The sequence below is a fragment of the Excalfactoria chinensis genome, chromosome 1 (assembly GCF_039878825.1).
Source record: "Excalfactoria chinensis isolate bCotChi1 chromosome 1, bCotChi1.hap2, whole genome shotgun sequence".
NCBI classification, from domain to species: Eukaryota; Metazoa; Chordata; class Aves; order Galliformes; family Phasianidae; genus Excalfactoria; species Excalfactoria chinensis.
The window spans coordinates 87782689-87808693 of NC_092825.1; the positions used below are offsets into that span (position 1 = coordinate 87782689).

At 49.3% G+C, this 26005-nt stretch overlaps 1 protein-coding gene across 9 annotated transcripts in view; it reads left to right on the forward strand.

The window, feature by feature from the left end:
- The window catches only part of BCL9 (BCL9 transcription coactivator), a 54857-nt gene that overhangs the window by 24213 nt on the left and 4639 nt on the right, over positions 1–26005 (forward strand). For 3 of the 9 annotated variants that reach the window (XM_072330567.1, XM_072330633.1, XM_072330606.1), the window contains exons 2-7: positions 15834–15916; positions 18914–19218; positions 20777–21093; positions 22034–22223; positions 22676–22775; positions 23223–25452. In XM_072330567.1, the coding sequence (XP_072186668.1) occupies positions 19166–19218; positions 20777–21093; positions 22034–22223; positions 22676–22775; positions 23223–25452 (2890 nt within the window). In that variant the 5' untranslated portion in view covers positions 15834–15916; positions 18914–19165. The other 6 variants (XM_072330591.1, XM_072330575.1, XM_072330597.1 and 3 more) reach the window with 6 other exon arrangements.

The following is a 26005-nucleotide window of genomic DNA, read 5'->3' on the forward strand; positions in this document are numbered from 1 at the left end:
TCTCTCTTGTAGCCCACAGCATCACCCATCTTAAGGACGCGTTGTGGAGGTGAGGGTTGGCGGATGCTGAGAGCGCTCTTTGCACTGAATAATAGGCTGAGAAGGATGGGAGGCCACTGCAAACCTTCTGAACTCCTCACAGTTAGCCGGGCTCCAACCACAGCAGCGTTCAATCCCCGAACATGGGACATCAGGACAGGACCCCGGGGCACACCTATGTGCCCATAGGTTGTTTGCCATTGCTCCCCGCTTTCTCTGTTGCCGGCTGCCACCCGGCCTGATGCCGCCTTCACCAGAGAAGCCTTCTGCTCTCTCCAGAAGCGCGTGGAAAGGAATTTTCACGCCCGGCTTCGGTGGCCCGAGGGAGTACGGTTCCCTGACGGCCGTGCCCAATGGGGGGCCGTTAGGGGACGGGCGGCCCGCGGTGGGCGCGCCGTCTCTTTAAAAGGGGCGTAGGGGCGGGGTCGCCGGGGGGCGGGGGCGGGGCCATGCTAAGGGAGGGGGCGAGGCCAGCGGGAGGTCGGGGAGGTGCTGCTTGCAGGCTCGGGGGGCGCCGCGCCTGTCCCTTTAAGAGCCCGGCTGCTACCACCGTGCGGGCGAAGGCGGGAGGGGAGCGCGTGCGGGGGGACAGGGGAAGGGGGGGGTGGAAGGGGCGCAGTCCCCGCCCCCTCGCTGGGGAGGGGCGGGCCGGGAGGCCGGGCGAGACCACTGCCCGGAACGGGGAGTAAGAGGCGGTCCCGTCGCCGGAGTGAGTCGGGGACGGTACCATTCCCGGGGCGGGGCGCGCGCGACGGGCGGTACCATCGCTCTCCGCGGGTTGCGGGACGCGGCGGGAGGGGGGGAAGCGGGCGGGAGCGGGGAGCGGGCGCGGGGTGGGGGGGGGGTGTTGGGAAACGGTGCGTGGGGAAAAGAGGGGAGCGGGAGGGGGGGGGGGAGCGGGAGAGAGGGGCTGCTATGGGCGGTACCACGCGTGCGGCGAGGAGGGGGGGGGAGGCGCCGGCGGACAATGGAGCCTGTGTGTGTTTGCGGGAGGGGGAAGGACCCGCCGCCGCCGGGGGGAGACGCCGCGCCGCCCCCTCCCGCCCGGGGCTGAGCCCGGCCGTGGCCCCCGCCCCTCCCCCAGCGGCCGGCGGTGAGTGAGGGGAGGCGGCGCTCGGGCACTGTCCCCCCTCCGCCACCCCCTCCTCTTCTCTCCCCCCCCCCCCCCCCCCTTCTTTCCTCCTTCAGCCGCCCCCCGGCGACGGCCGCCGCCCGCCCAAAGTTTGAGAGTTGGGGGCCGGGGGCAGAGCGCCGCCCGCGGGCTGGGGGTGTGCGGCGGCGGGGCGGCGGCGCGGGGATGCGCGGCGGGCGGAGAGAAGGGGGGGGGGGGGATTGGTGTGTGGGGCTGCGGAGAGGTGCACGCGATGCTGCGCTCCAAGGAGCGCCGTGCGGAGGCTTCGGGCTGCCCCGGGGGCTGCGGGGAGGAGGCTGTGCTGTAGCGGAGCCCGCGGGGCTGCTGCGTGCGGAGGGGTGCGCTGGAAGCTGTGTGCTATGAGCGGCGGGCTGTGAGGTGTGTGCCGGGGCTGCTGCGTGGAGAGAGGCGCTGGGTGCGGCACGGGGGGCTTTGAGGCTGAGTCCCAGGAGGGGATGGGGGAACGCTTTGGGGTCTGCGGTGGGGGAAGGTGTCCGGGGACAGAGAGCTGGCAGCGGTGGGGTGAGATCTGTGTCTGACCTCTGGGGTGGTACGGCTGGGGCACAAAGGTGTGCGGGGCCGGGATGCTGGGGAGGGAGGCGAGGGGTGCAGTGAGGACGTGATCGTTTGGGATAGGCTGTGAGGAAGGGGTGGGGGCTTTGTTGCCGTGGGAGAGGGGGTGGACTGAGATATCGGTGTCTGCGTGAAGGGATGTGGAGAGCTGTATGCAGCACGAGGTATGCTGGAGTTGGTACGGGAGGAGGGAATGTGGCCACGGGAGGGTGCGAGGAACTGGGGCTGGAGTGACTGGAAGGAGGAGGCCAAGTTGTAAGGGAAACACTGGGAGCTACGGAATGGGTTATGAAGGGCCTTCAGCATGGGGAAGGTGTAGGTGTGTCTGCCAGGGAATTTGGGGGTCTGGAGCTGGGGAGCAGCACGTGCAGTTGAGGGTTGAAAGCACAGGGAAGCTGGGTGTGCAGTGTGGGCTTGTATGTGAAGTAGTTGTACAAGGGGAATCTGGGATACTAGAAGTGTGGCAAGAGGTCTTATATGTAAGGATCTTGGGCAGGAGAAGTATCTGAAGGCAGATGAAATGGTGTTTGTAAGAGTTTCTACTAGGCACCTCACGTGTGTATGTGATGGGGAACCTGTGCTCTGACCTATGGAAAAGGGGTGTGCAGGGTCTGCCAGCAGAGTGAGGGAGGCTTCTGGAGAGATGCTGCAAGTTCATGAGATCCTTCATGGTTGGATGATGGGAAGAATCAGAGAATGGCTTAGATTGGAAGGGACCTTAAAGCCTGCCCAGTTCCAATCTCCTGCCATCAACAGAGTTGCCTTCCACCAAGCTCAGGCTGCCCAGAGCCCCATCCAGCCTGGCACTGGGTGCCTCCAGGGATGGGGCATCCACAGCTTCTCTGGGCAGTCTGTTCAAGAATGATGCTGTAGAGTCCAGATGGTAAGGGAAATGATGGGACAAGTAGGTACATGCAAGCAGCGAGGCTCCGCTTTTGGAGTGAAAGAGTGTCCTGTTCTTTGTGGTCCAACATTCTGTTTCTGAGCCCGTGATGTACTGCACGATGACTGAACATTTGGGATGTGGGAGATGGATGGTGTTCTGAGAAAGTAGACAAAGCGTGACACAGGACACAGGTGGGGAGAATCAGATGTGACAGTCAGCTGTGGGTTATTATTTGGGCATAAAACATGAAGGTGGTATGGTTGTGTGGTTATTGGCTTAATAGTAAACAGAATGAGCAATTGGTCAGGAGATTGGCATGAAGCAAAGAGAAGAAGTATGAACTAATAAGTGAAAGTAGGGAGTTGATTGTGGAACAGTTCTAAGCCCACCAGCATGAAAGGGAAGATGCTTTTATTCCCTAGATGCCAAACCTTGCTTGGAGTCAGAATGAGACCCTTGCCTTCTGGGAGAGGAGCAGCAGGTCTCGTAGCACTCGCCATGGAAGGCAGCAGCTTCCCCTTGGTTGGGGCATTTGTTAACCTCACCGACTTGGGGCTGAGGAGAGGAAGCAGTGCCAAGTCAGGTTTGTCTTGCCAAGCCTTGTGGGTGATGGGCTGCTCTGCTGTCAAAACAGAACTGGAGGAAACAGCGCTTCTAGTTTTGAGGGGTTCGAGCAATGTTTTTATTTTCCTTTGTAAGTCTTTTGTCCCGGATTTCTCCACGAAAAGCCCACACATGCACCATAGGAGTTGTGAAGCATCCTTAAATGCATCGATCTTTAAAACCGGGAGAAGAAGCAAAGCTTATTTTCTTCTATTTTGTTGGAAGTTAACGTTCAGTCAGCGATTGCTCAACACGTTACAAAAACAAGCGTTGGGAAGCTAAGCGATGTGCTATGTGAAATCGAATTTAAAAACAACAACCCAACAAACACAGGGTGTGGAATGAAAGAATGGACAGTACCTGGAGAGCTTTAGTCCTGTCTTTCTGTTCATCTCTCTCCAGCTCTATACTGGGGCTGTAAGGCCTGCTTGCACCGGTGTGGTGCTACAGGTGTGGGGCTGGTGGAGCTGTGTAAGGGCTGGCAGCTGGCTGTTGTGCCTTCATCCAGCACAAGTGCGTGTGTCCAAATCCCATAGCAGCTTGATGAGCTTTCTCTGGGAAATCATGGGAGTTGCTCTGGTGAGATATTACAGCCATTTGGGATGATTTGGTGCGATGGCTGTGGTTATTTTCTTGTTTTCTTTTAGCACCGATCTCCAAAAAAGATTATCTGCAATGAATGTGACCTTTTTTTTCTTACTCAAGAGCGTAAAAATGGCTCCAGGGCTCATATTTTTTCCCCTTGCTGACTCCTCCTCAAACAACAAAAGAAAGACAGCGTTCTTAATTTAAGTTGGAGTTAGCAACGGTGGCAGCTTTGGGATCTGGGAATTTTCCCACTGAGGTGGGGCTTTTGATGGTGGTTTTTCGTTGTTGGTGTGGTTTTTTTTTTGTGGCCAAGGGGTCTTGGGATCTTGGATCTCCCTGCACTGTTGTGAACTCTTAACACCTTAATTGAAGGGGTGGAGATGCTGAAGCATTAACAAAGACCTCCTTTATCCAAAATGTTAATCAATCATTGACGTTAAATAAGTGTGAACAAAACCAACTTAAGAAAAAAAAACACACAAAAAAAACCAACAAAAACCCTAAACAAGTTTTTGTCCAAGTCCCCCCTCCCATTCGGTTGCTCAGTCTTCGGTCAGGTTAGTGTTAGCAGTTCTTTAGGGGGTGTACTTGATGTGTGCGTACACGTACTTGTTTCTGACTTTCCGGTCTATATCTTTTACTTTCCAAGGCAAATCATTTGCTTCATAGATGCGATGGAATTGTTTTGAGAGAAGCTGCTCTCTGCTGTGGTGTGAGGGAAATAGCAGGAATATGGCAGTGCGGTTGTAACCATTTTCTTGCGGGGGAAGGGTGCCTTGCGTGGTTTCTTTTGGGGCTTTTGTGAGGTTTGGGGGGAAGATGCTTTTCTTTTGGCTCTTGTGATCTGTTCACTTGTTTGTCGGTCAACACGGTCTTCTAGGCGGGACCTGAATTTTAATGTGAAAGAAAATAAATAGGTTTCTGTTCATACAACCAGAAACTTTGTAGATCTGTATATTATGAATACAAAGAGCGTGGACTCTTTCTTCCCTGCGCTTCCCTCCCTCCCCATCTTGCATTTAATCTTCACAGTTCACGTACTTGGATTGTTTTCAGTTAGTCCACAGCCAAAGGAACTGCATTTGTCACTGAATATCCACATACAGAAACTAAGGCACCTATAAGCCACGAGGCTAAAATATTCACGTGCAACAGTTTTTTTGTGTGAATGATTTGTATGTACGAGGTGGGTAAGAATGAAGTAACCTTTGATCCATCCTTCCCAGCTATTGAAAGACTTGAGCTGCTCTCTAATACGTTGAATTTCCATCATTTAATTTCCACCAGATTCTCAGTTCTGTTGCCTTGCAAACTGTGTGTGTGTGGCTTTAGAGTTGGTCTTTTAGTAGAATAAAACCCAAATTCCTTATCTTTATCTCAGGGAGCAACCGACGCTCAAGTGAGTATTCAAACTCATTCACATCCTAAATGTGAACTGTGTTACCCAGCGGGATTTGATCTCTCCCACTTTCTAGAAGTTTACCAGGATTTCTTCAGAGCGAGGCAGGCAGCCTTCATAAAATCCTGCTATCTAGTTTGCATGGCCTTGGACTTCACAGAAATCTCGGTGCCTCAGTAAGGTCTGTGGTCTGTTTACATAGATATCAAGTCCTTTAACCCAGCAAGATTTGCTGTGGGCTAGGATTTCCTGCTTACAAGCTCAGCTGGAGTCCCTCTAGTCTTCCTGCTGGCAAAATGAAGGTGTTAACTCAGGTTTTGAGTGCTTTTTGTCAATGGAAGGAGATTTCTTTTGCCGATTTTTTTTTTTAATGTATTTTTTCCCCTTTGGTCTGAATACTGCTGTGCCTGTCATGTTTAAAATGCCTTTTCCCATACCTTTACTTGTCTCATTATATTTTCCTTCTACTGTTTTAATTCTTTTGGGGCTGGATATCCATTGTGGCAGGGCTGTGCAAGCACAGAATGGGGACCTTGCACAGATTTAGGGATTGCAGATGATCTTGACAAATTTGAGCTTAAAAACCCCAACCCATCTGTTGGGAGATTTTTGGAAGTTTCCTTTAAGACCGGGACATCTTACAAATGCCGGCTAACGCTGGAACAACAACAAGACGTAAGGCTGTAGTTAAAGGTGAGCTGAGTCCAAATTAAGTGTCTCGGTATGGACTTTACAATGAGCATCATTCATATTTTTGCAGGAATGGGGTTGCACTTTCTGACTGTATCTTTACCTGTAGGCCTGTCTACTTGCTGTCTGTATGCCTGTGAGCAGCTCTTTCTCTGATGGAGCTGCCTCTTGAGGAGCCTGGCTGCTGGACCCTGTATCAGTCCTTCCTTTGTGCCAGTGCTGCCTGAGCAGCTGGATGCTGATGTGGATCAAGGGACCAATCTGGGCTATAAGTAGCCTGGCAAAAAGAAAAGAAAAAGGTTATATTTAGCCTGGATCAGTTTGCCAGAGTAGTTTGGTGTTTGGCCAGGCGTGTGGTGGGGTGGTACTGGCACATCAGACGGCGTGGTGCAGGGGTGGAAGTAAATCTTGGTAGCAGCAGTCTTTTCAGCTGGCATTGCTGCCAAAAGGAATGCGCTCACCTAACTATACCCCTAAGAGTCTGCTAAACTTGCTAAATGTTATTTACACCTATTTGTTACGGCTTCCCCTGCCTGAGAATGATTCCTTCAGCTTATCTTACCCTCTCTGCCAAAAGTATTTTGCATCCCCGAACCATGTGTGCTGCTTACGGAAAGAGAAGCCTTGGTTAAGCGTTAATGGGGACCAAAATTGGAACGTGGCTGTTGAGCTATGGAGAAGTTTCTGCTGCTTCATGACCGTCTGATGATACAGAACATGTAGCGTAAATTGCTGGTAGAATATTTAGCGTGGTTGCAATTAAGCAGTGAAACTCACGCTGTGAGAATCATCAGGAGCAAGAATTCAACAAGAGTTAAAAGGATCAGATGTCTGTAGGAATATGAAGAATATTCAATTATCATAATCAGTGACAGTAAAAAATTTTGGAAGAAGTATTAAGCCTGTGATCTAAACCTTGATTTTATTCTGCTCTAACAGATGTGCTTCTATATTGGGAAAAGAGGGGGGAGGGCAGGGGTTGTTTTGCCCGCCTTTACTGTGGCGGTCTTGCACGCTTCTCTGGAAACTTGATTGGTACCAGAATTTGAGATGTGCCTTTAAACTGTGTAGGCTTCTGCTTCTATCTTGGTGACCCTCCTGAAATCTGGTCTGAGGTTCTGAACCACAGCTATGGTGGAAAGTGACCCGCTGCTTCCCGAGTTGGTATGTTCGCTTCACTCTTGCTTCTGTGAGTTGTTCCCCAGAGTTCTGTTTTTCATCTACTTTGATGACGCTCAATGAATTTATTTTAAAGGCTGGAAAATACAGTGAAATTGCAGTTCACTGTATTTTAAGAATGAGTCCTATCTCTTTCAGGTAGCTGAACGTGCTCCAAGATCCCTTGTTTTTCAGAGAGACTTAAAAGCAGAGGTGTGCTGTTCCTTGCTTGGCCTCTGACAAGGAGCTTGTGGAATAGGGAATGGAGATGATAAGTGGCACTGTTGTAAGGTGGCTGGTTTGTTTGTCTGCTTGTTTCTGAAGCCTAGCCGGAATCAATGAAATGCTTTTGAAGGAGGGAGAATGGCAAGTATGCTTTGCATGTGACACAATTTATCTCAACAAAGCAAGGCTGAGAGGTGCTGGAGCATTGTCCTCTGAGGTTTCGCTGAGAATCGGGTGCTGCAGTCTAGAAAACAATAGTGATTTTATGTGCTCCTTAGAGATGCGATCTGTGGCCAAAAGTGCGTGATATATGTGATAATTTGACTGCATAGGGAATGGAAGGAGTGTTTGCTTCCTTCTGTATTCAGGTCGGAGTAGTTGTGGTTCAGGCACAGACAGCACGTGAGCAGTTCCTCTGAGCTGGTTGTCCAGTTTGTCTGACTGCTGGGCCTTTCAAGAAACAAAATCCTTTTCATCTGCATTTCTACTTGAGTCTGGCACATGAAAGAGGTTTTGCCATCTATGTGGCACGTATGGATTGGTGCAGAATCTGGACGTAGTTCACTGCTAAAAACCACGGCTAAGGTCAAGCGTCGGACCCTTCTTCAGCTTACTCAGCTCTACCCTCTGCATTTTGTTAAAGTGACTTCCTCGGGCATCTCGATGCCGCTGTTACTTTGCCTACAAAATGGCAGTGGTTAATCTACGTACCGATCTGGTTTTGTTTGAGGATTGATTAGAGGTGTATTTGCAGTGTAATATAAGCTATAGCCCGCCAAAGCAGGGCAGCCGCGGCTTCTGCAGTTGGAGCTGTTGCAGTGGAGTGAGTGGAGGGGGTCTTCTCAGAACCTGTGCGAGCGGAATTGAAATTTTCTACAGCATTTTATACGTATGAATGAGAAGGGAGTAAAGAACTTGAGGCTGAAATGGCTTGACAGCTTGTTAGCAAAGAAATGCTCTCTTCTGCCTCAAAAACACCCAAAAAAAGCCCTTAACCTTCTTGCGGCTGAGGATAGAAAGTTGAAACTGTCAGGCAAATAGCCACCATCCAGGGGAAATGCTTCTCTATGTTCTTGTGAAAGGTAGCTTTGATTTGACAGTTGCAAGGCTTTGAGAACAGCATTCTGTTTATACAGCACTGTCAATACTTTTGAAGTTCTTCAGGCTTTGCTGTACACGCGTGGCTAACTAGGGAAGTATTAAATGTATACATGTTGGTCGAATGAGGGAGGATTCTGCAGCAGCTGGAATTGCGTGCGCTTTGTGCTGTTATAAGATCGCATCAGGGCAGTAGGTTTGGGTAACAGGCCTGATTGTGGAGTTTCTTAATTCCTCTTGTCGAAATGCAATTTTTACACGCAGTGTTTTGAGATCTTCTAGGTGACCTCCCGTTATTTAACAAATGTCGGTTTTTCATCCCGGCAGCTTTGATACAATCATGTAGCCTCCTGGAGCATGGTGTGCACGCCGTCTTTGCTTGTAGAGTTCTTTGAAGTGCCTTCCTCCTCGGAAGAATCATTGCTGTGCTGACGAGCTGACGTTTAACAGCTAGGAAACCAGCATGCAGAAGCACCGTGCTGGGTCACTAGAGATGGTGATGCGTGTAATGTGCCCAACGTGGGTCTAAAAGTAGAGGAAGGGAAGATTCAGCACAGCCTCGGTAACCTGTATGTGAGGGTTGTGGCTGTGTGTGTGTGCTTCACCCTGCACACCTGCTGGCATTGGAGGGCCTGGTGTTAAAAGGCTGCAGGAGGGCTTGTGCAGGTGAGGGGGCAGCTGATAGTGGTGGTGGTCTTGAAAGAAAACTGATGCAGGAGGGCAGTGATGCTTAGGAGAATCTTGAGAAGCTGCTTGTCTGGGATGAGGGGGAGGCCGGATCGCTGGTCAGCTGAGGTTAGATGAAGGAAGGTACGTGGGTTTCCCCCAGCCAGACCTAAGGTGTGGTGTCTCCACCCAGCCTACACTGGGACCTCCCCAGAGGAGGTCTGTCCCATGTTGACCCAGCCCAGCCCCGTTTAGCTTATGAAAACTGACAAGATTACAGCCTGAGGTGTTATGCCTGAGGACTGTTTCATACCTTTCATTCTAGAAGCCTTGTGAGGGGATGCCAAAATGAAATGAAGAAGTGCTTGCTTTTTTTTTTTCCCCTCCATTCTGAGCTTGATGGGTAACTTATTTCTCCCAAGGCTTCTGCTTAAACTATGTGGTGTTACTACATATGGAAGAGCAAACACAATGTCTCCTCAGTCCTGTATTCCAATCCACTGTTTTCAATTTTTTTCCCTCCTCACTCTTTCCATGGGTTAGTTTGTGAAGGACGGGCTCCTGGAAGACTTTGTATGGACTTCTTTTACCTGTGGTTGTTGTTCATGCTGATGTCACAGCTTATGTTCTAAACAAATTAAACCCAGAGGAGTGGGGGAGATTGCCTCTGGCTGAGATAGTGTTATCTTTTTGCCCCAAGCAGATGTGATTTTGACAGGAGGCAAAGCTACCAAAGCAGCCTGTGGACATCTCTGGCATTATCCACTGGACTCCACCACATCATGTTGATTGATGTTAGGTCTGGTAACTGCTAACATGATGTAGCAAGCTGCAGAAGCATGTCGTATATTAAGGAAATATTGTTAAAGTGTTTCTTGAGAAATCCCTGATTGCTAAAAGCTTTTGATCTTTGTCAGTGTTAACAATAGTAGGAACTCAGGAGCAGACAGGCTGCTGCTCAGGTAAGTGACACTCCACGTAAAGTGCTTAGAACTCCAGCTGTAACGTATGTGTACAGAAACAGCTTTGCTGATGTAAGTAAAGCCGCAATCTCTGGCGGCTGTGCTGGGGGATGCTGAGGCTGGTGCTAGTGGGGCACTGCAACACATCATGGCCACGGTGCAGCAAGCACCCTGATGGCATCCTGGCCAACCTGTAGCTGGTGAAGCCACATTGTTAACAATGGGAATTGTTTATACCACAATTGTACAGAAGCAGCTAGTTGTGTGTGTTGGCATGTTGTGGAATTGCATCAGAAATTGCAGGGGACTCCAGATGTGTGTGGACAGCTTGAGTTTGCTCACCAGCATCCATTAATATCTTGTCTCCCCTGTTAGTTTGTGGAAGGAGTTGTGGAAAGAGATGTATGAAATCAGAAACTGTCAGTGAAAGGTGATCGTCCTCCTTGTCTTAATAGCACAATGAAGTGTTGCTACTGCACCAAAAGTAAAGTTCAATGGATATGTATTACGGACAGCTTTTATGGTTTACTGGACCACTTGCCTACTGCAAGATTGTTTTAGAATGGCTTCTGTAAATACTTAGAATGAATAACTACTTAAACAGCCTTTACATCAGAGCTGCTGTTAGTTATCCTTGTGCTTATCAAAAGGAAGAGAACAGTCAGTGGGCTGTTGCATTAGGAATATCATAAGACTTTATTCTCTGATCCTTGGGTTGAGGTTGTGCTTTGTCAGCAGTGGCGGTTTTGACTGTATTTTTAAGACTGGAGAATGGAAGGTAGAACTTTCTGTGGCTGTCTGTACTTATTTGGAGTGAACTGTGCGGGAGACTGGTTCTTTGGGAAACATCCATGTGGTGATAGAAATAAGGGAGGGGGGGGGAAATGTGGAAGAAAGCATCTATGCTGTCTTAGCCAAGGTGTGTGAATGTGTAGACACGGCTAGGTCCAGTGGAGTTGTACTTATGTGACTACATGTAATATCTGCGTGGTGTATATTTTTAATAGTTTCAGGGAGGTTTATACCATGGTTGTGAAAGCTTACATTAATCTGAGCTACTCAGAGAGCCTTATTTTCTTGTAATGGCATCAGCTTCTTCTTTCTTTCTTCTTCACCCCTCTCCCCCCATGTAAATGTGTTTGTAGATCATCAAGTATTGATTTTATGTGTGCCTATCTTTTCTCAGTCCTTTCCTCTCAAGGCATGGAGTTAGATCTGAGCAGTAACCTGCCTGTGATTTAGAGGTCAGTGGTGTGGTGGGTTCACACAGTATGTGTACATGGGAAGTTTTTTCATCAGCCTCTTTTGGAAGTTGTAGTGAGCCTTGTCCCGTATTCATGTAGTGAAATGAATTTAGGTGACAGGATTTGGATTCTCTTCTTTTGATTGATAGTTGCTTCTGGTGAAAGACTGCCAGCAAAGTGGTAGTTTTGTGAAGGCTTCTTTGACTTGTTCATAAGAAGTTCTTGGGAGGACCATATATGTGCCGTCCTTTTTATTGCCAAGACATAAATGTGGCGAAGTCCATACTGTTTTAGGGTAGGTTAGAATGCATCTAGCAGCTAGTGTCTGGCTGTGAGTTGCTGTTCAGTCAGCTCAGTATTAACAAGCTGGCTCTTGATCTTCATAGAATCACTGACTATCCTGAGCTGGAAAGGACCCATAAGGAACACTGAATCCAACTCCCAGCTCTGCACAGGACCACTGACCACCATCCAAACCCTATGACTGAGGGTGGTGTCCAAATGCTTCCCAAACTCTGGCATGTGGAGCTGTGCCCGCTGCCCTAAGCAGCCCGTGCTATGCCCACCACCCTCTGGTGCAGAACCTTTCCCTAACCCCCAGCTGCCCCTCCCCTGACACAGCTCCATGCCACGCCATCTTGATAAAATAAGTTGTGAGTAAATGGAATTTGTAGCTTACCCCGGGTAGTGGCAGAACTTGCTAGCTTTCTCAGATCCAGCAGCTGGTTTGGGGCAGAATATGATCCGTGGGCTGTCTGAGGTGCCCCTGGAGCAAATAGCCTTTACCATTCTGGCAGAAGGAACACATGAGTGTGTCATCTGAAAGTCTACTAAGTTATGATCCTTGTTTAGAGGATGAGGTTTGCAGACACTGCTATGGAGAGGGCGTGACAACAGCTTACCATCTACTGACAGGCAGAGTTGTAATATGTCCAGGTGATGTGTACTGATCGTGTGTCTCTAGCCCTGGTAGTTTTTTAGGTACCTGGTGTATTTTCTGCTCTCACTTAAGAAAAAATGCAGAAGATATAGGCAGGGGAACAATGTAGGTGTGTTTGAACAACCAGCTGAAGCCTATCCACACCTGTCTGCTTTGTACCAACACTGCTGAGTGTGCAGTCCTGGTTGGCCGAAGCAGGAAGGTTGTCTGCTGAAAATGAATCCTGTCTTTCCCAGAGTTAGTTTTCAGCTGGATTACAAGTGCAAATGGTGGCTGGAAGGGATAGACTTGGATAGTCTCAGGCTGGTGGAAGTTATTTCCTTGGCTGCAACACGTGTGTGGCCTGCAGAAGGCAGGGCAGCATCTTGACAAGCCCACCTGAATGCATGTGGGTCCAGTACTGGTTGTATTACAGGTATATGCTTTGTCCTGGGAAGGGGTGAGAACAGCTTTTGCTAAGAGAGATGAGGGCGATTTAAAGGTGCAGTTAAAAGTCCCTGGTAGGGGCTATATCTAGAAGCATGCACTGGTGCAAGGTATTAAGTGTGTTCTGTGTCCCCACCTCCTCACTTGTCAAGGGGAGATGTGTGTGGTGTTGGAATACTCATATCGACTTGTTTGTTTGCTTACGCGTGGATCTTAAAGGAGTGTGACAGCTGAATAAAAAGCATTGAATAACACTTCCTGCGTCCTCCTTGTTTCCTAGTTGCACTCTTATCAATGAGGTGTGTAATCAGATACTCTGTTAAACAGCAGCTTATTAGGAAAAAAAAAGTAACACGTGCAGTTCAGTTGCAAGCATGCAGGAAAGGCAGATGTTAACCAACTGTTAAGATGTGCATGTGTTTGAAAACCAGCTGTAAATCTGGGCTCACCTTTTGCCTCTTAAGTGGTTAAATGAGGGTGGGGGGAATAGGATGTGCCCTTCTCAGCCCAAATTGTGTGAAGGGAGTGTGTGGGTTCATCCATTGCCTTACCCCGTCTCTCCAGTCATGTGGGGAACCCAGTGGTGGATGCACGCATTTCTTCCTGGTGGCAACGGCTTAGACAGCTCCTGCTGCTGATAACCACTGCTCTTGGTCCCTCCCGAGGCTCCAGCTCTTTGCAGAGCAGTCTCTTAACTCCAGCTGCTCTCTCATCTCTTTCCCACTTCAGTACCTCAGCTACAATTCAGGGTGCTGGCTCAGCTTGCGTTCAAAGTCATCACTTGTTTTCAATAGCAGCAGGTTTCTAGCCTTTTTCTTTTTCCATGCTGATTTTGGGCTCTTGCCACCCTTGGTCCAGCACAGACTGACAGCCTCAGAAAGACTGTGTGGGGGGGAAAAAAAGAGCTGCACTCTTTCTTGTACGTTAAGAGGTTTCTTGCCTTTAATGCTTCATGTCACAGTAAGGCCATAAGTTTGATACTTTTATCTACTTGGTATGCCTTTATTTCATCTCCACATTCTCCTCCTCAAAGAGGGAGAAAAGACTGAAGTGAATCAGCAATAGCTACAGCTGTTCCTGCTGAAGCAGCCGCAATACTGTACACCTCCAAGTACCTGGCCACTTGTTGCTGTCAAGCAATGCAAGTGCTGCTTCTGCAGTCTTGAGGGCACAAAGGGGGGAGTAAGGTACTTTGTGTGGTTTGTTTTTTCTTCTTTTGACTTCTGTTTGCATCACAGTGATACGGTGGTTAGTTCACAGAAGGTGGCTCGTGAGTAGGTTACTGTTAGGTAAGCTGAGCATTTATGCCTTCTTAGTCACTCAGTTGTAGCTGCTCGTGTTGGTGTTGTCACCCTTTTGCTGAGAAGCAAGCTGTCTTACACTGGCTGTGGGCTAAGACTGTGCTGGTGAGCAGCAAAGGGAAGTAAACTAGAGGGTAGTATTACCTTGCAATAACCTGGCCTGGGTCACCGCAAAGGTGGCTTATGTTTGTTCCTCTCGTGGTGCTCACCTTAGTTTTGTAAGGCTTTCTCCGGCCCTGTGCTAAGTTGAACTTGGATGTTTCAAGCAATAGAGCTTCAGCCATTTCTTCTGATAGATTCTGTCCATCGTGGTGTGTTGGTGTTTATGCTTTCTCTTTTAAGGCAAAGGGAGAATTTGTTGCTGCTCTGACAGCAGCGTGTCAGTATAGGCACTGACATGGCACAGCCAATGTTGTTCTCTTGGGTGGGGAAAGGGAAGAAACGATAGGAGCGGGTAATTGGACTCAGGGATGATTGTGCTGCTGTGGTACGTTTTGTTGGCTGAGGCAGCGTGTTGCGATAGGTATTTGTTTCAGCTTCTGTCTGCAGGTGTGACTTAGCTAGATAAGGATGGTCTATCACGTTGGTGATTTCATTGTTTGATTTGGCTGGATTGAGTGGAGAATGTAGCTCCATTGTTTGGGACCAGCTTTGTAGTTTGGTTTTGTTTAAGCGCATTACATGGCAAGGTATTGCCTCATTATTAAGGTGAAGCTTAAGTTGGAGGATGTCGGAGGACGTCAGAGTGAAGAGGACATGCAGTATGTAACTAATTTCATAATAATAATAATACAGTTTCACAGTACATAACTTATTGGGCCTCGCAGCAGCTCCTGCTGGAGGGATCTGGTCAGCAGAACAGACAGAGGTAGCACAGAAAAAACCCCGGTAGCTCTTTTGGTGTGCAGTCACACTAACTGCAAGGCTGTCTGCTGGTGTAACCATGAGGGACTCGGACTGCGTTGGCTCTGACAGTTTGGATGCTGTCTGGATTCATACTGCTCCTCCAGCCCCTTTGGTTTTCAAAGTGGGTGAAGGAGAAGAAGCTGGCAGGTAGCTAGCTGCTCTTTCTTACTCCAGTTTACTACTGAGCTGCGCCTCGCAGGCTATTTCCCTGTGTGAATATGTTTTCAGGCACTTGTGTTTTCCTTGAGATGTGGCTGAGCATTCCTGTTGCAGGGCTGTCTCCAGCACTGAAAGTGTGGCTGGTCTATTCTTAGCCTATGAACTCCTTTGACCTACAACCATAGTGCAAAGGATCCTGTCTACGCTTCTCACAAGAAAACTTTTAGGCTGTCGTAGGTTTTGACGTGGGTTCCCTTCTCCCTGGAGCGTTGCACAGTGACGTGAAATAAGGGCTGGTAGAACAGCTGGTTGTGTGTCTTCCTTCCAAAACCTGCCTGGTTTTCCCCTAGATGTGATGGAGCCATTAGTTGGCTTTACCTGATGCTTCATGTTTTTATTTATGGCTTGTGTGGATGTGGAGGAGGTCTTGTATTGAGCATAGGGGTTTGGCTCAATTTGCAGTGAAGGGAAAGTGAGCCTTTGAAGAGGAATGGGTGCAGAGAAGGGAGGTTGCTCACATGAGCCTTGTGCCAGCTTCTCAGAGCACAGATGAGCTCATGGGAATCCAGCATGCTCAAATGTGGGAGTGTTGAAGCAGCTCTGAGCTGCCTTCCCTCTGCACATCCTGGTGCTGCAGACTTCTTCAGGTGGTTCTAGTCTGACAGTGGCGTTTTTGCTGCTGCTGAACGTTGCCAGCCTGGGCAAAGGCTCTCCCCATGAGTAACAGAGAGCAAGTTTTGACTCCTTCTGCTTCTGGGGCTAGGTGCAGGGAAGAGGGGTGGCAGCTGGCTGGGCTGTGTGTTCTCATTGCTGAAACTGCCTCTCTCCTTGTTTTCAGGTGATCATTGCTTGTGAGAGGAGTGGTTCGCACCTCATGGCCTCCACAATGAGTACTGCGGTGTCGTGACGCCAGGGGTCTTGGTAAGCTACTTAAGGGAAAGGGGCGGGCCTTTAATGACTCCACAAACGCGGATACATCTGTTTTGTCTCCGAAATTGATGTGTGAAGTCGTTTTAAGCCATCCAAAGTATGAGCTGCCTCTCAAATTGGGTGAGGTTACTTTTCACCTGTTCTCACCTCCTCCTTTGAGCTTACGGTGGTACTGATGTGGTTGCATCATCAGCCAGATCAGGGGAATCTGATCCAGTTGAAAGGAGGTTTCTCCTGTTTGCCTTGGGTTGATTCCCATTCAGACATTCCCCTGATCTGGTCAGGAGTGAGGTGGTGAGAATGAGCAGACAGTCGAACCACCCTGACATGCCTTCAAGCAATCTTGCAAATACAACCTCAGATGCAGCTTGCCAAAATACTTTGAAAAGCTGCTTCACCATTCACCATCAGTGACCCTACCTTTAATTTTAAAGCAGTGATAAGGGCTGTGCTATGCCAGGCAGAACCCAGCTGTAAAAATGCATTTCTGTGGAGTTTTCCCATTATTGGGCCCTAGTTTTCCAGACAGACGTATGTTAGAAGTACATTTAGAAAAATTATGAAGCATTCAATTTCACATTATAAAAGATGGTATGTTCCCAGTGTGCAGAAAAGGGAAGCAGAGAAAGGTGAGGTGCTGCTGTTGCACCAATGAATATATTGATGCATCCTTTGTAGCTCTCTCTGGTGAGAAGAAATTTAAACTAAGGTTGGAATATACAGATCCCTTTCAGAGCGTATCAATTCTGGTAGGTGGAAGATACCTATATAGTGTATAAAATGCAGGGTTAAAAGATGGGAGGTTTCTAATTTGCCCAGTGAAATACTTGAAAGTTTGGCAATGTTAGAAATCTTGTACAGGCAATGTGGTTGTGATTCTGATCTTCATGTTTTTCTATTGCGCTGTGCAAGACTGGGAACCTGAGAAAACTCTCATCTTGCAGTAAAAGGTAGCATCACAGTGCATAAATATTGAAAGCAGAAGAAGAGCAGAGAAAGAAGCAACTAAAATACCTAAAAGTCCAACACTCAGACACCCGTATGCTCCTTTTAGATTGAGCTCAGCTTGTTTTAACGCTGTTGTTCCTATTCGCTTTTTTTTCTTCAAACATGAAATTTGTTGTATTGCCTTCACCTTCTCTAGAATCGCTGCCTTTTTCTGATACATAAATATGTTTTGAAAAGTGGAATTAGGTGCTGTTGATAATGCTACAGGTTTGTTGCCAGAACAGTTGTAGTAGCAACTCGTAGTAGAATCTGTATGGAAAGCTGGTACAATTTAGATACTTAAGAAGATGTCCCCTTTTGTCTTCAGTGTTTCCGTATAGCCTCAGCTCCAATTACAGCATGATAGCGGTAACAATAGTAATAGAGTAACACAACATTGTTCTCAGAATCAATGGGCTAACCAGTTTAAAGCCTCAGAAAGGCGTGTGGATCTTGTGGAGTGTGCTGCTCAGGCTGGAGTTTATCTGATTGTGCCTGGTAAGAGGCAGGACAAATGAGACCCTTACTGCGGAAACATGTCCGTGTTAATGTTGTGCAGCATAGCAGAGGTAAGACTATGGAGCAGGCTAATAGCTCTTCCTTGTGAAGGAGGTACATAGCAGAGAGGAGAATTTTTGGAGGTGATGTTTTTCATGGGAGGATCGCAGTGTAGAGAGCTGCCCTGTGAAAGTACAGCAATGCAAAGTCACTAAGAATTGTAATGGCACGACCTCACAGCAAGATCATTTGGGGAACTGGAGGACCACGTGCTCAATAACACAAGGTACTGATAACATTCCTTGGCCAAAAGTGGTCACGTAGTACCAGAACTTCTTTTAGTCCTCATGTCAACATATAAGCAAAGCACTTTTTGCTTTCTAAATACGATTCAAGTGGTAGTTTCTCCACAATTCCTATTCAACATAGTCCCTTTCTGATGAGACTTATTTTGTTTCACCTGATATGTACAAAAAGAAACTGCTTCTTCAGTGCTGGGAAGGAATAGCAGGAATATTTACATTTGAATAATATTTAACTAGCAATGCTTAATACATTAACAATAAATCTTGGTTAGATCCTGAATTAAGTGGATTTGCATCTGAGTGGATGAGATGAAGAGAAGAGATTCTGTTGAAACATAAACAAGACAGAAATTTGTTCCAAAGTAATTTAGCCCAAAGGATGTAAACCGTAATGTTCAATAGTTTCCTCCTTCAGAATCAGTTTTGTGTGCCGCGTTGCTTGCATCACACGTGTTTGTTAATTGGTAACAAGCTGAAAAAATGCTTATTTTGTCATGTGCTCCTTGTTGTTTGTTTATTTGTGTCTCAATAGTTCGTACCTTGTTGCCGAGCAAATTTTAGAGGGACTGCTCTCTAGTGATCTTCTGGCCTTTCTAATGGGAAATAATGACTGACTAACTTCTCTGCTATTTACAGAGTAATCACAGCATAGCTGGTTGCTTACAGGTGGACAGGAAGGCGTTTTATTTTATTTTCCTCCCTCTGTGCAACTCCTCGCACACATCATTGAATGTATGTCTAGTTATATTGGACCAAGGAGACAGAACAGATTTGAGCAGAGTTTATGTTCTTAAGAAATATCAGATTACGGCCGTTCACGAGAGAGTTCTAGATAGCTAAGTCATGTTGGGGATTTGTAATTCTGGCTTCCTGCTGGCTTGCTCTGAGGTGTCTTCATGCTGAGCGCAGAGATGGAATCAAAGCGTGCAGGTATGAGAAGCTTCCCTGCTTTATTGTCTCCAGAGCCATTTGCTTTGGATGAAGGGAAGCTGGCCTCACTGCCTGTAAACTGAACGGTCAACCAGGGCTGCCTCTGTTTGAAATACGCAGACAGCTGTGCTGAGCCATCTGAAAGCTCTTCTCCTGCGTCTTCTCAGTAACGGGGAAGGACTGCCATTTACTGCTTCGCATCAGAGACATCTGCTCGGAAAGCTCCTCACCGGATTTCTGTTCTCTTCTTGTGGGATGGTTTTAACAGTGTGCCCTGGAGATGCGAGACTTCCCCTGGGCAGCAGGAGGCACGCGTCTAGAGAATGCTGGAGCTGCAGGAGGGAAGCACCCCGTGCAAAACCAGAGAGGAGCAAAGAGAAAAAAGGCAAGCAGACAGACAGCACTGAGAGAAGCGGGTGGCAGAAAGTGCTACAGAGCTGCCTCTGGCGGCACAGTCCCCAGAGGAACTTGACGAGAGCCCATCTGCGTGCGTGTGAGACTGAGCTCAGGATTTCTGTCAATGCATTCCAGTAACCCCAAAGTGAGGAACTCCCCGTCAGGCAACACACAGAGGTAAGGAAAACAGCCTGCTGAGTTGGTGCATGATGCTGTCCCCGCTCTGCTGCGGTGTTAGCCAGACTGATGCATGTGACTTACCAACCTTCCTCCGCGCTCTTGTCGGGCAGCTTTGCAGTGCCAATGTGCTTCCACGTTTGCCAGGCTCAGGGCGAACTGAAAGACCTCTACGCCTGTGAAGTTTGGAGTATGTGCTCCTCGCGGCCTTCTCCCTTCCATCAGGTGTCTTAAATAGGTTGTAGGAGAGCGAGCATGCTGTTTCTATCTGTGTTCCTCCCTCCACCCCCTTCTAATTATCTGTTTCCTCCAGGGGTGATTGGGCAGCAGCAGGTCTCTCTGTCTGTATTTTCACACAAAATGCTTCCTTCTTATTATGTGCCTGAACTGAATGGCCTGGAGAACTGATCAGCTGTGAGCTGAGGTCCATTGTATCGTTCACCTGCTGGTGCAGCGGGTCAGCATCTCTCCTCTGCTAATTTGGAAGGGAAAAATATGGAAGTGAAGCAGCGTCCAGGGACCTGCAGTGATCTGATTGACAGCATTCTAAAGTTTGATTATTTACTCCTAGAGGTCATGTGGAGCGTAACAGTAACTCAGAGGGAATACCTCTAATTCAGATGTCTGACCAAAGCAGGAAATAGCATGTGTGAATCCCTCAGTGGGGATGCTAGCGGGCACTGCCTGTTGGAAGTGGCGCTGATGTTGGGAAAACAAAATGCAGAAGCGATGGAGTAACTGGAGAGGCTGAGCAGGAAAGGATGGCTGATACACATGGGTAAAACCCAGAGGACCAAAGTATTTTTAGGATGCAGTTGACTGAATGGAGGAGGGGAGGAGAAGACTCTGAGTTTCCTTTGGCAAATGAAAGAAGCTTCGTCTGCCTTATTTCAAAGGAGCATGGAGGGAGATAGTATCCTTCTCTTTCCCTGTTCAGAAGCAGGTTGTAGCTGGTTTAATTGTTTTCACTGTCAGAGATTTGTGTTTTCCTGGCGGCTCGCCCCAGTGTATGATCAATGCAGCAGTAATGCTGGGTTTTCCTTGTGTTCCCTGTAGAACTGGATAGGGAGGTGTGCGGTGGGGGGGGTGGGGTGGGATCTGCTCAGATCAGGGCTCTGCTGTGTAATTTGGGTCCGGGAGAGCGGTGAGGTGAACTTTATTGTGCTGTGTTTGTTTACTCTGAGCTGGTCTTGGTGTGAGGCGCTTCTCTGTGCACATAGAAACCGTTGTCTTTATTGACAGAAGCCCCAGAGGTAGGTCCTCATGTGACAGCAGTTCCTGGGATCTGGCAGGTCTGTAGCTTGCTTTGGTGTCTTCTTGAGCAACAAGATCCCATCTTGGATGATAACCCTTTCAGGGCAAGTTCAGAAAACCGCCTGGATGATTCTAAGCTTGCAGGCATTTCTTATTTGTCAGCAGTTGTCTTTAGCTTGCACTGGTGGCAGTGGTTGTTTCTGCTTTCTGTTCCCACAGGGTTGAATGAATCCATGAAGTGATTTGTCACTTTCTTTTTATTTATTTTTAATTTTTTTTTTTCCTTTCTTCCTTCTGCCCCCAGTAGCCCCAAATCAAAGCAGGAGGTGATGGTCCGTCCCCCTACAGTGATGTCCCCGTCTGGCAACCCCCAGCTGGATTCCAAGTTTTCCAACCAGGGTAAACAAGGGGGCTCAACCAGCCAATCCCAGCCCTCTCCCTGTGACCCCAAAAGTGGAGGTCATCCCCCAAAAGTGCTCCCTGGCCCAGGTGGGAGCATGGGGCTGAAGAATGGGGCTGGAAATGGTGCCAAGGGGAAGGGAAAGAGAGAGAGAAGCATTTCAGCAGACTCCTTCGAACAGAGGGAAGCTGGGACTCCTAATGACGACCCTGAAATCAAAGGTATGTTTGATAGGATATGCGCACAAGTGCAGACAATTGGTGTGCATCATCTGTGAGATGGAGAATTGCTATGCCTGTGTTTGTGAAACATCTGTTTATCTGTGGCTCCAGCCAAAGATGTCTAAAGGTCTTGAGAGCAGGTAAAGAGGGGATGCCATGGATGACATCAGTAAGCGTGTCCTCTTGTTCGTGTTAAGTTGAAGTGCAGATCCGACCCTGGTAGGAAAGTTCCTTTGTAACTCTGAAGCTCCCCCAGAGGATTTGAAAGTACAAATACAACCTGTTGGTTTCCTTCTGGCCTTTGGCCTTTCAGGAACTGCTCTGTTGTAACTGGCGTTTTGAACAATATGCGTGCCTGTTTTGTCAACACAGATACATAACCTGTAGCACCCTGACTGGTAACGCACATCAGAGAGTTGGGATTTCTGCGTTCGGATCCTGGCTTCAATATTGCCGTTGTAAGGTGGTGTGAAAACAGATAAGGTGGCCATTTGTCCATCTTGCATTTATTTGGTCTGTTTGCTAGGTCTCCTGGCTAGGATGGCTGGAGGAGGAGGGAAAAGCGGAGTTTGTCGCAGTGTTCCCCTCGAATGCAGGCAGTTTTATATTTGCACATATTTATATTTGCACATGTTAGTGTGCAGTCTTCCTGCTGTTCTCTGTGGCCATTAGAGAATGCAAAGAGATCAGCTCTGGGAGCTGCCGCTTGTCTTAGGATGTGACAAGATGAGCTTTCCCCCAGCAGTATCTCTAAGGCAGCATGGCATTAGAGGGAAGGGGCATGGTGTAATAAATGAATTGCCTTTATTAGTGCTTGGTGGATAAGCAGGAAACTTCAGAGGAAGATAAAACTCTGTCAGTTTGCAAATGTGAACGAGAAATGGTTTCCGGAGAGGTGCCAAGATGTTATTTCTGCTCTCTTCCTCTTTCCTCTTTCCAGACTGCAATTCTGCTGATCATGTGAAGTCCCAGGATTCTCAGCACACACCGCACTCCATGACACCTTCAAATGCTTCAGCCCCAAGGTCTTCCACACCTTCCCATGGCCTGACTGCTGCTCTGGAGCCAGCAAGTGGGCAGAAGACTCCATCCAAAGTGGTTTACGTCTTTTCTACTGAGATGGCCAACAAGTAGGTAGATGCTTGAATGTCTTCAGGGAGAGGGGCTTACAATTTTTATTTCCTTTTTGTGAAACTTTCAGGTGCCCTTTCTCTGTCAAGTATATTTTTGTAGCAAAAAGGCAATGCTGAGTGTTTTGGTGGTGCTGGAAGGGCTGGAGTGGGGAAAGAGGCCTTTTGCTCTCTGAGAAGTGATGATATATTCCTATGGGGTGCATTTTTGGCAGATGCCAATAAGATATTGGTTTGTAATCCACGCAGCAAGTATGAGCTGGGATGACTTAAACCAAGATGTGACTCTTAAGTGTTGTTGTGTCTGTAGATGTAAGTATTTTCTTATTGCTGCCTATGTGGTATCAGTTATGCGTGGTTGTCTTTTACCCTTCTGCCATCTGGATGCTGGTTAGGAAAATTTGATTCTTAGCTTCAACTGGATATGTGCATTTGTCTGTCTGTCTTTGCAGGGCTGCAGAAGCCGTGCTGAAGGGACAGGTGGAAACCATCGTGTCCTTTCATATCCAGAACATCTCAAACAGCAAGGTGGAACGAAACACTGTACCCTTGGTAGGGAGCTGCCTGCAAGTGGGTGGGAAGGGGAATGTTCAGTGTGCTTGTGCATGGTGTGATTTGGAGAGCTGGGCGATTGTTTATGCTCTGAAATAAGTTGTAGGATGGAAACAGAGAGATGGTGGTTGTTCTGGCCTTCTGCATATAAATGTCTTGAATTATCCAAGGAAGAGTTTATCTTGCAATATTTGGGTAGTGTGTTGCCAACCCATCGATGATGCAGAGCTAATGCAGAAGGAAGGGCTACCTGCTGAGATGCTTGAGCAAAAGGGTTTTTTTGTTTTGTTTTTTACGGCCAAGATGCTGCTCTGTAAATGTTGTTTACAAGGAGGCTACCCTTCCTTGCAGAGCATGTGTTGGTGGGGTTAGGACATTACATTGGCACTTCTGCTTATGTGGCACAGCTGTAAGAAGAGAGTGATGGCATGTGGCTTTCTCTTTCAGAACCCCCAGATCAATGCACTTCGGACTGAACCCAAACCCCTGCCGCAGCCACAGCCCCCTGCTGCCCAGGACCAGAACCCTCCTCAGAACGCCAAAATGCAGCCGACTCCGCCTGTGTCAGCACCAGTATCCAAATCCACCGGTCCCCCGTGTCCCATAGACCAGGACAGTCCCAGCGTGGAAAGCAAAGTGATGTCTGTGGGCAGCCCTGCCAACTCGACCCCGCTGCAGACAGAAGGATTTGGGCAGAGTTCAACCCCCAATAATCGAGCAGTTAGCCCCGTTTCCCAAGGTAGCAATAGCTCTGCTGCAGACCCCAAAGGTCCTCCCCAGCAGGTGTCTGGTGGGGACCCGTCCAGTTTGGGTGAGAATCCAGATGGACTGTCGCAGGAGCAGCTGGAACATCGAGAGCGCTCATTGCAGACCCTGAGAGACATACAGCGCATGCTCTTCCCTGACGAGAAGGAGTTTGCTGGAGGGCAGAGTGGAGGGCCACCTCCAAATTCTGGGGTGATGGATGGTCCCCAAAAGAAACCTGAAGGGCCAATACAGGCCATGATGGCTCAATCCCAAAGTTTAGGCAAAGGGTCAGGGTCTCGGACAGATGGAGGGGCTCCATTTGGCCCTCAAGGACACAGGGACATGCCCTTTTCCCCAGATGAAATGGGGCCACCACCAATGAACTCCCAGTCGGGACCTATAGGTCCAGACCACCTGGACCACATGACTCCTGAGCAGGTGGCCTGGCTCAAGCTGCAGCAGGAATTCTACGAGGAGAAGAGAAGAAAGCAAGAGCAGGTTGTTGTGCAGCAGTGTTCCCTGCAGGACATGATGGTCCATCAGCACGGGCCTCGTGGGGTTGTCCGAGGCCCCCCTCCTCCCTACCAGATGACCCCTGGGGAAGGCTGGGGACCTGGGGGTCCAGAGCCCTTCCCTGAAGGCATGAACATGTCACACTCTCTGCCCCCCAGGGGCATGGCCCCTCATCCCAACATGCCCGGGAGCCAGATGCGCCTGCCTGGTTTTGCAGGAATGATGAACCCTGACATGGAGGGCCCCAATGTCCCAAATCCCGCCTCTCGGCCGGGGCTTTCAGGAGTCAATTGGCCAGACGATGTGCCAAAAATCCCAGATGGCCGAAACTTCCCTCCTGGCCAGGGTGTCTTTAGTGGCCCTGGCCGAGGGGAGCGGTTCCCCAACCCGCAGGGCCTGCCGGAAGAGATCTATCAGCAGCAGCTGGCTGAGAAGCAGATGGGCCTGCCTCCTGGCCTCAACATGGAAGGCATCAGGCCTGGCATGGAGATCAACAGAATGATCACCTCCCAGAGACACATGGAGCCTGGAAATAACCCCATCTTCCCTCGCATGCCAGTGGAAGGGCCGATGAGCCCCTCCAGGGGGGACTTCCCAAAAGGAATGCCCCCCCAAATGGGCTCTGGCAGGGAGCTGGAGTTTGGGATGGGCCCTGGTGGCATGAAGGGGGACATGGGTATGAATGTCAGCATGGGCTCCAACCCACCCTTGGTACCTCAGAAGCTGAGGGAGGCGGGAGTCGGGCCGGAAGAGATGATGAAACTGCGACCGGGTGTCTCGGAGATGCTCTCCTCTCAGCAGAAGATGGTGCCGCTGCCGTTTGGGGAGCACCCGCAACAGGAGTATGGCATGGGTCCCAGGCCTTTCCTTCCCATGTCTCAGGGCCCGGGAGTTGGTCTCCGAAACCTCAGAGAACAGATGGGGCCCGACCAAAGGACTAACAACCGGCTCAGCCACATGCCGCCACTACCTCTCAATCCCACCAGTAACCCTAATAGCCTCAACACTGCTCCCCCCGCGCAGCGCAGCCTGGGCCGCAAGCCCCTGGATATCTCTGCAGCCGGTCAGGTGCATTCTCCAGGAATCAACCCTCTGAAATCTCCCACCATGCGCCAGGTCCAGTCTCCCATGATGGGGTCTCCCTCGGGGAACCTCAAGTCTCCTCAGACGCCCTCCCAGCTGGCAGGAATGCTCGCAGGTCCCACCGCCGCAGCTGCCGCTGCTTCCATCAAGTCCCCTCCGGTCTTGGGGTCTGCTGCTGCTTCTCCTGTCCACCTCAAGTCACCGTCCCTCCCCGCACCTTCTCCGGGATGGACTTCGTCTCCAAAGCCTCCTTTGCAGAGCCCCGGCATCCCCCCAAATCACAAGGCGTCTCTCACCATGTCTTCTCCGGCCATGCTGGGGAACGTGGAGTCGGGTGAGTGCTGCCTTTTTCAGTCCATCCTGGCTCTGTGGCTTCCATGAGGTTTGCAGAGGGCTCTCGCATGGGTGTCAGGGTGAGGAGTGGTCCTTGGGAGGATGGTGGAGTGAAAGGGTACTGGTTCACAACCTTGCAGTGCAGCAGGCTGTGCCCTCCAGCCAGGCTCCATGCGCGGGAGCTTTCTGGCCTGGGGAGATCTTGCTGAGAGCCGGCCAGAGGCTGGGAGAGGCTTGCCCACGTTGCCCTCTAGTGCTGCCGTGGGTAACAGCGCTGCAGAGGCTCGGCTGGAATCTCCAGTAGCGGTCGTGGCAGGCAGGGTGACCCCTTCCATCGCTGAGCAGGGCTGCTGGCTGTGTCTCCATACTGTGGGAGGTGCGGTAGGGGAGCCTGGCTGTTGGGGAGCCTGGCTGTTGGTGTCTGCCCAGTGTGAGCTTGAGCTCCTGCAAGTCGGAACCAAACGCTTCAGTCTGCTCCTGAAGGAAGCTTTTATATCTAATTCTTTCAAAGTGGAAACGATCTGGCACTGCAGGAGTTTTTGTCTTCTCTGTTC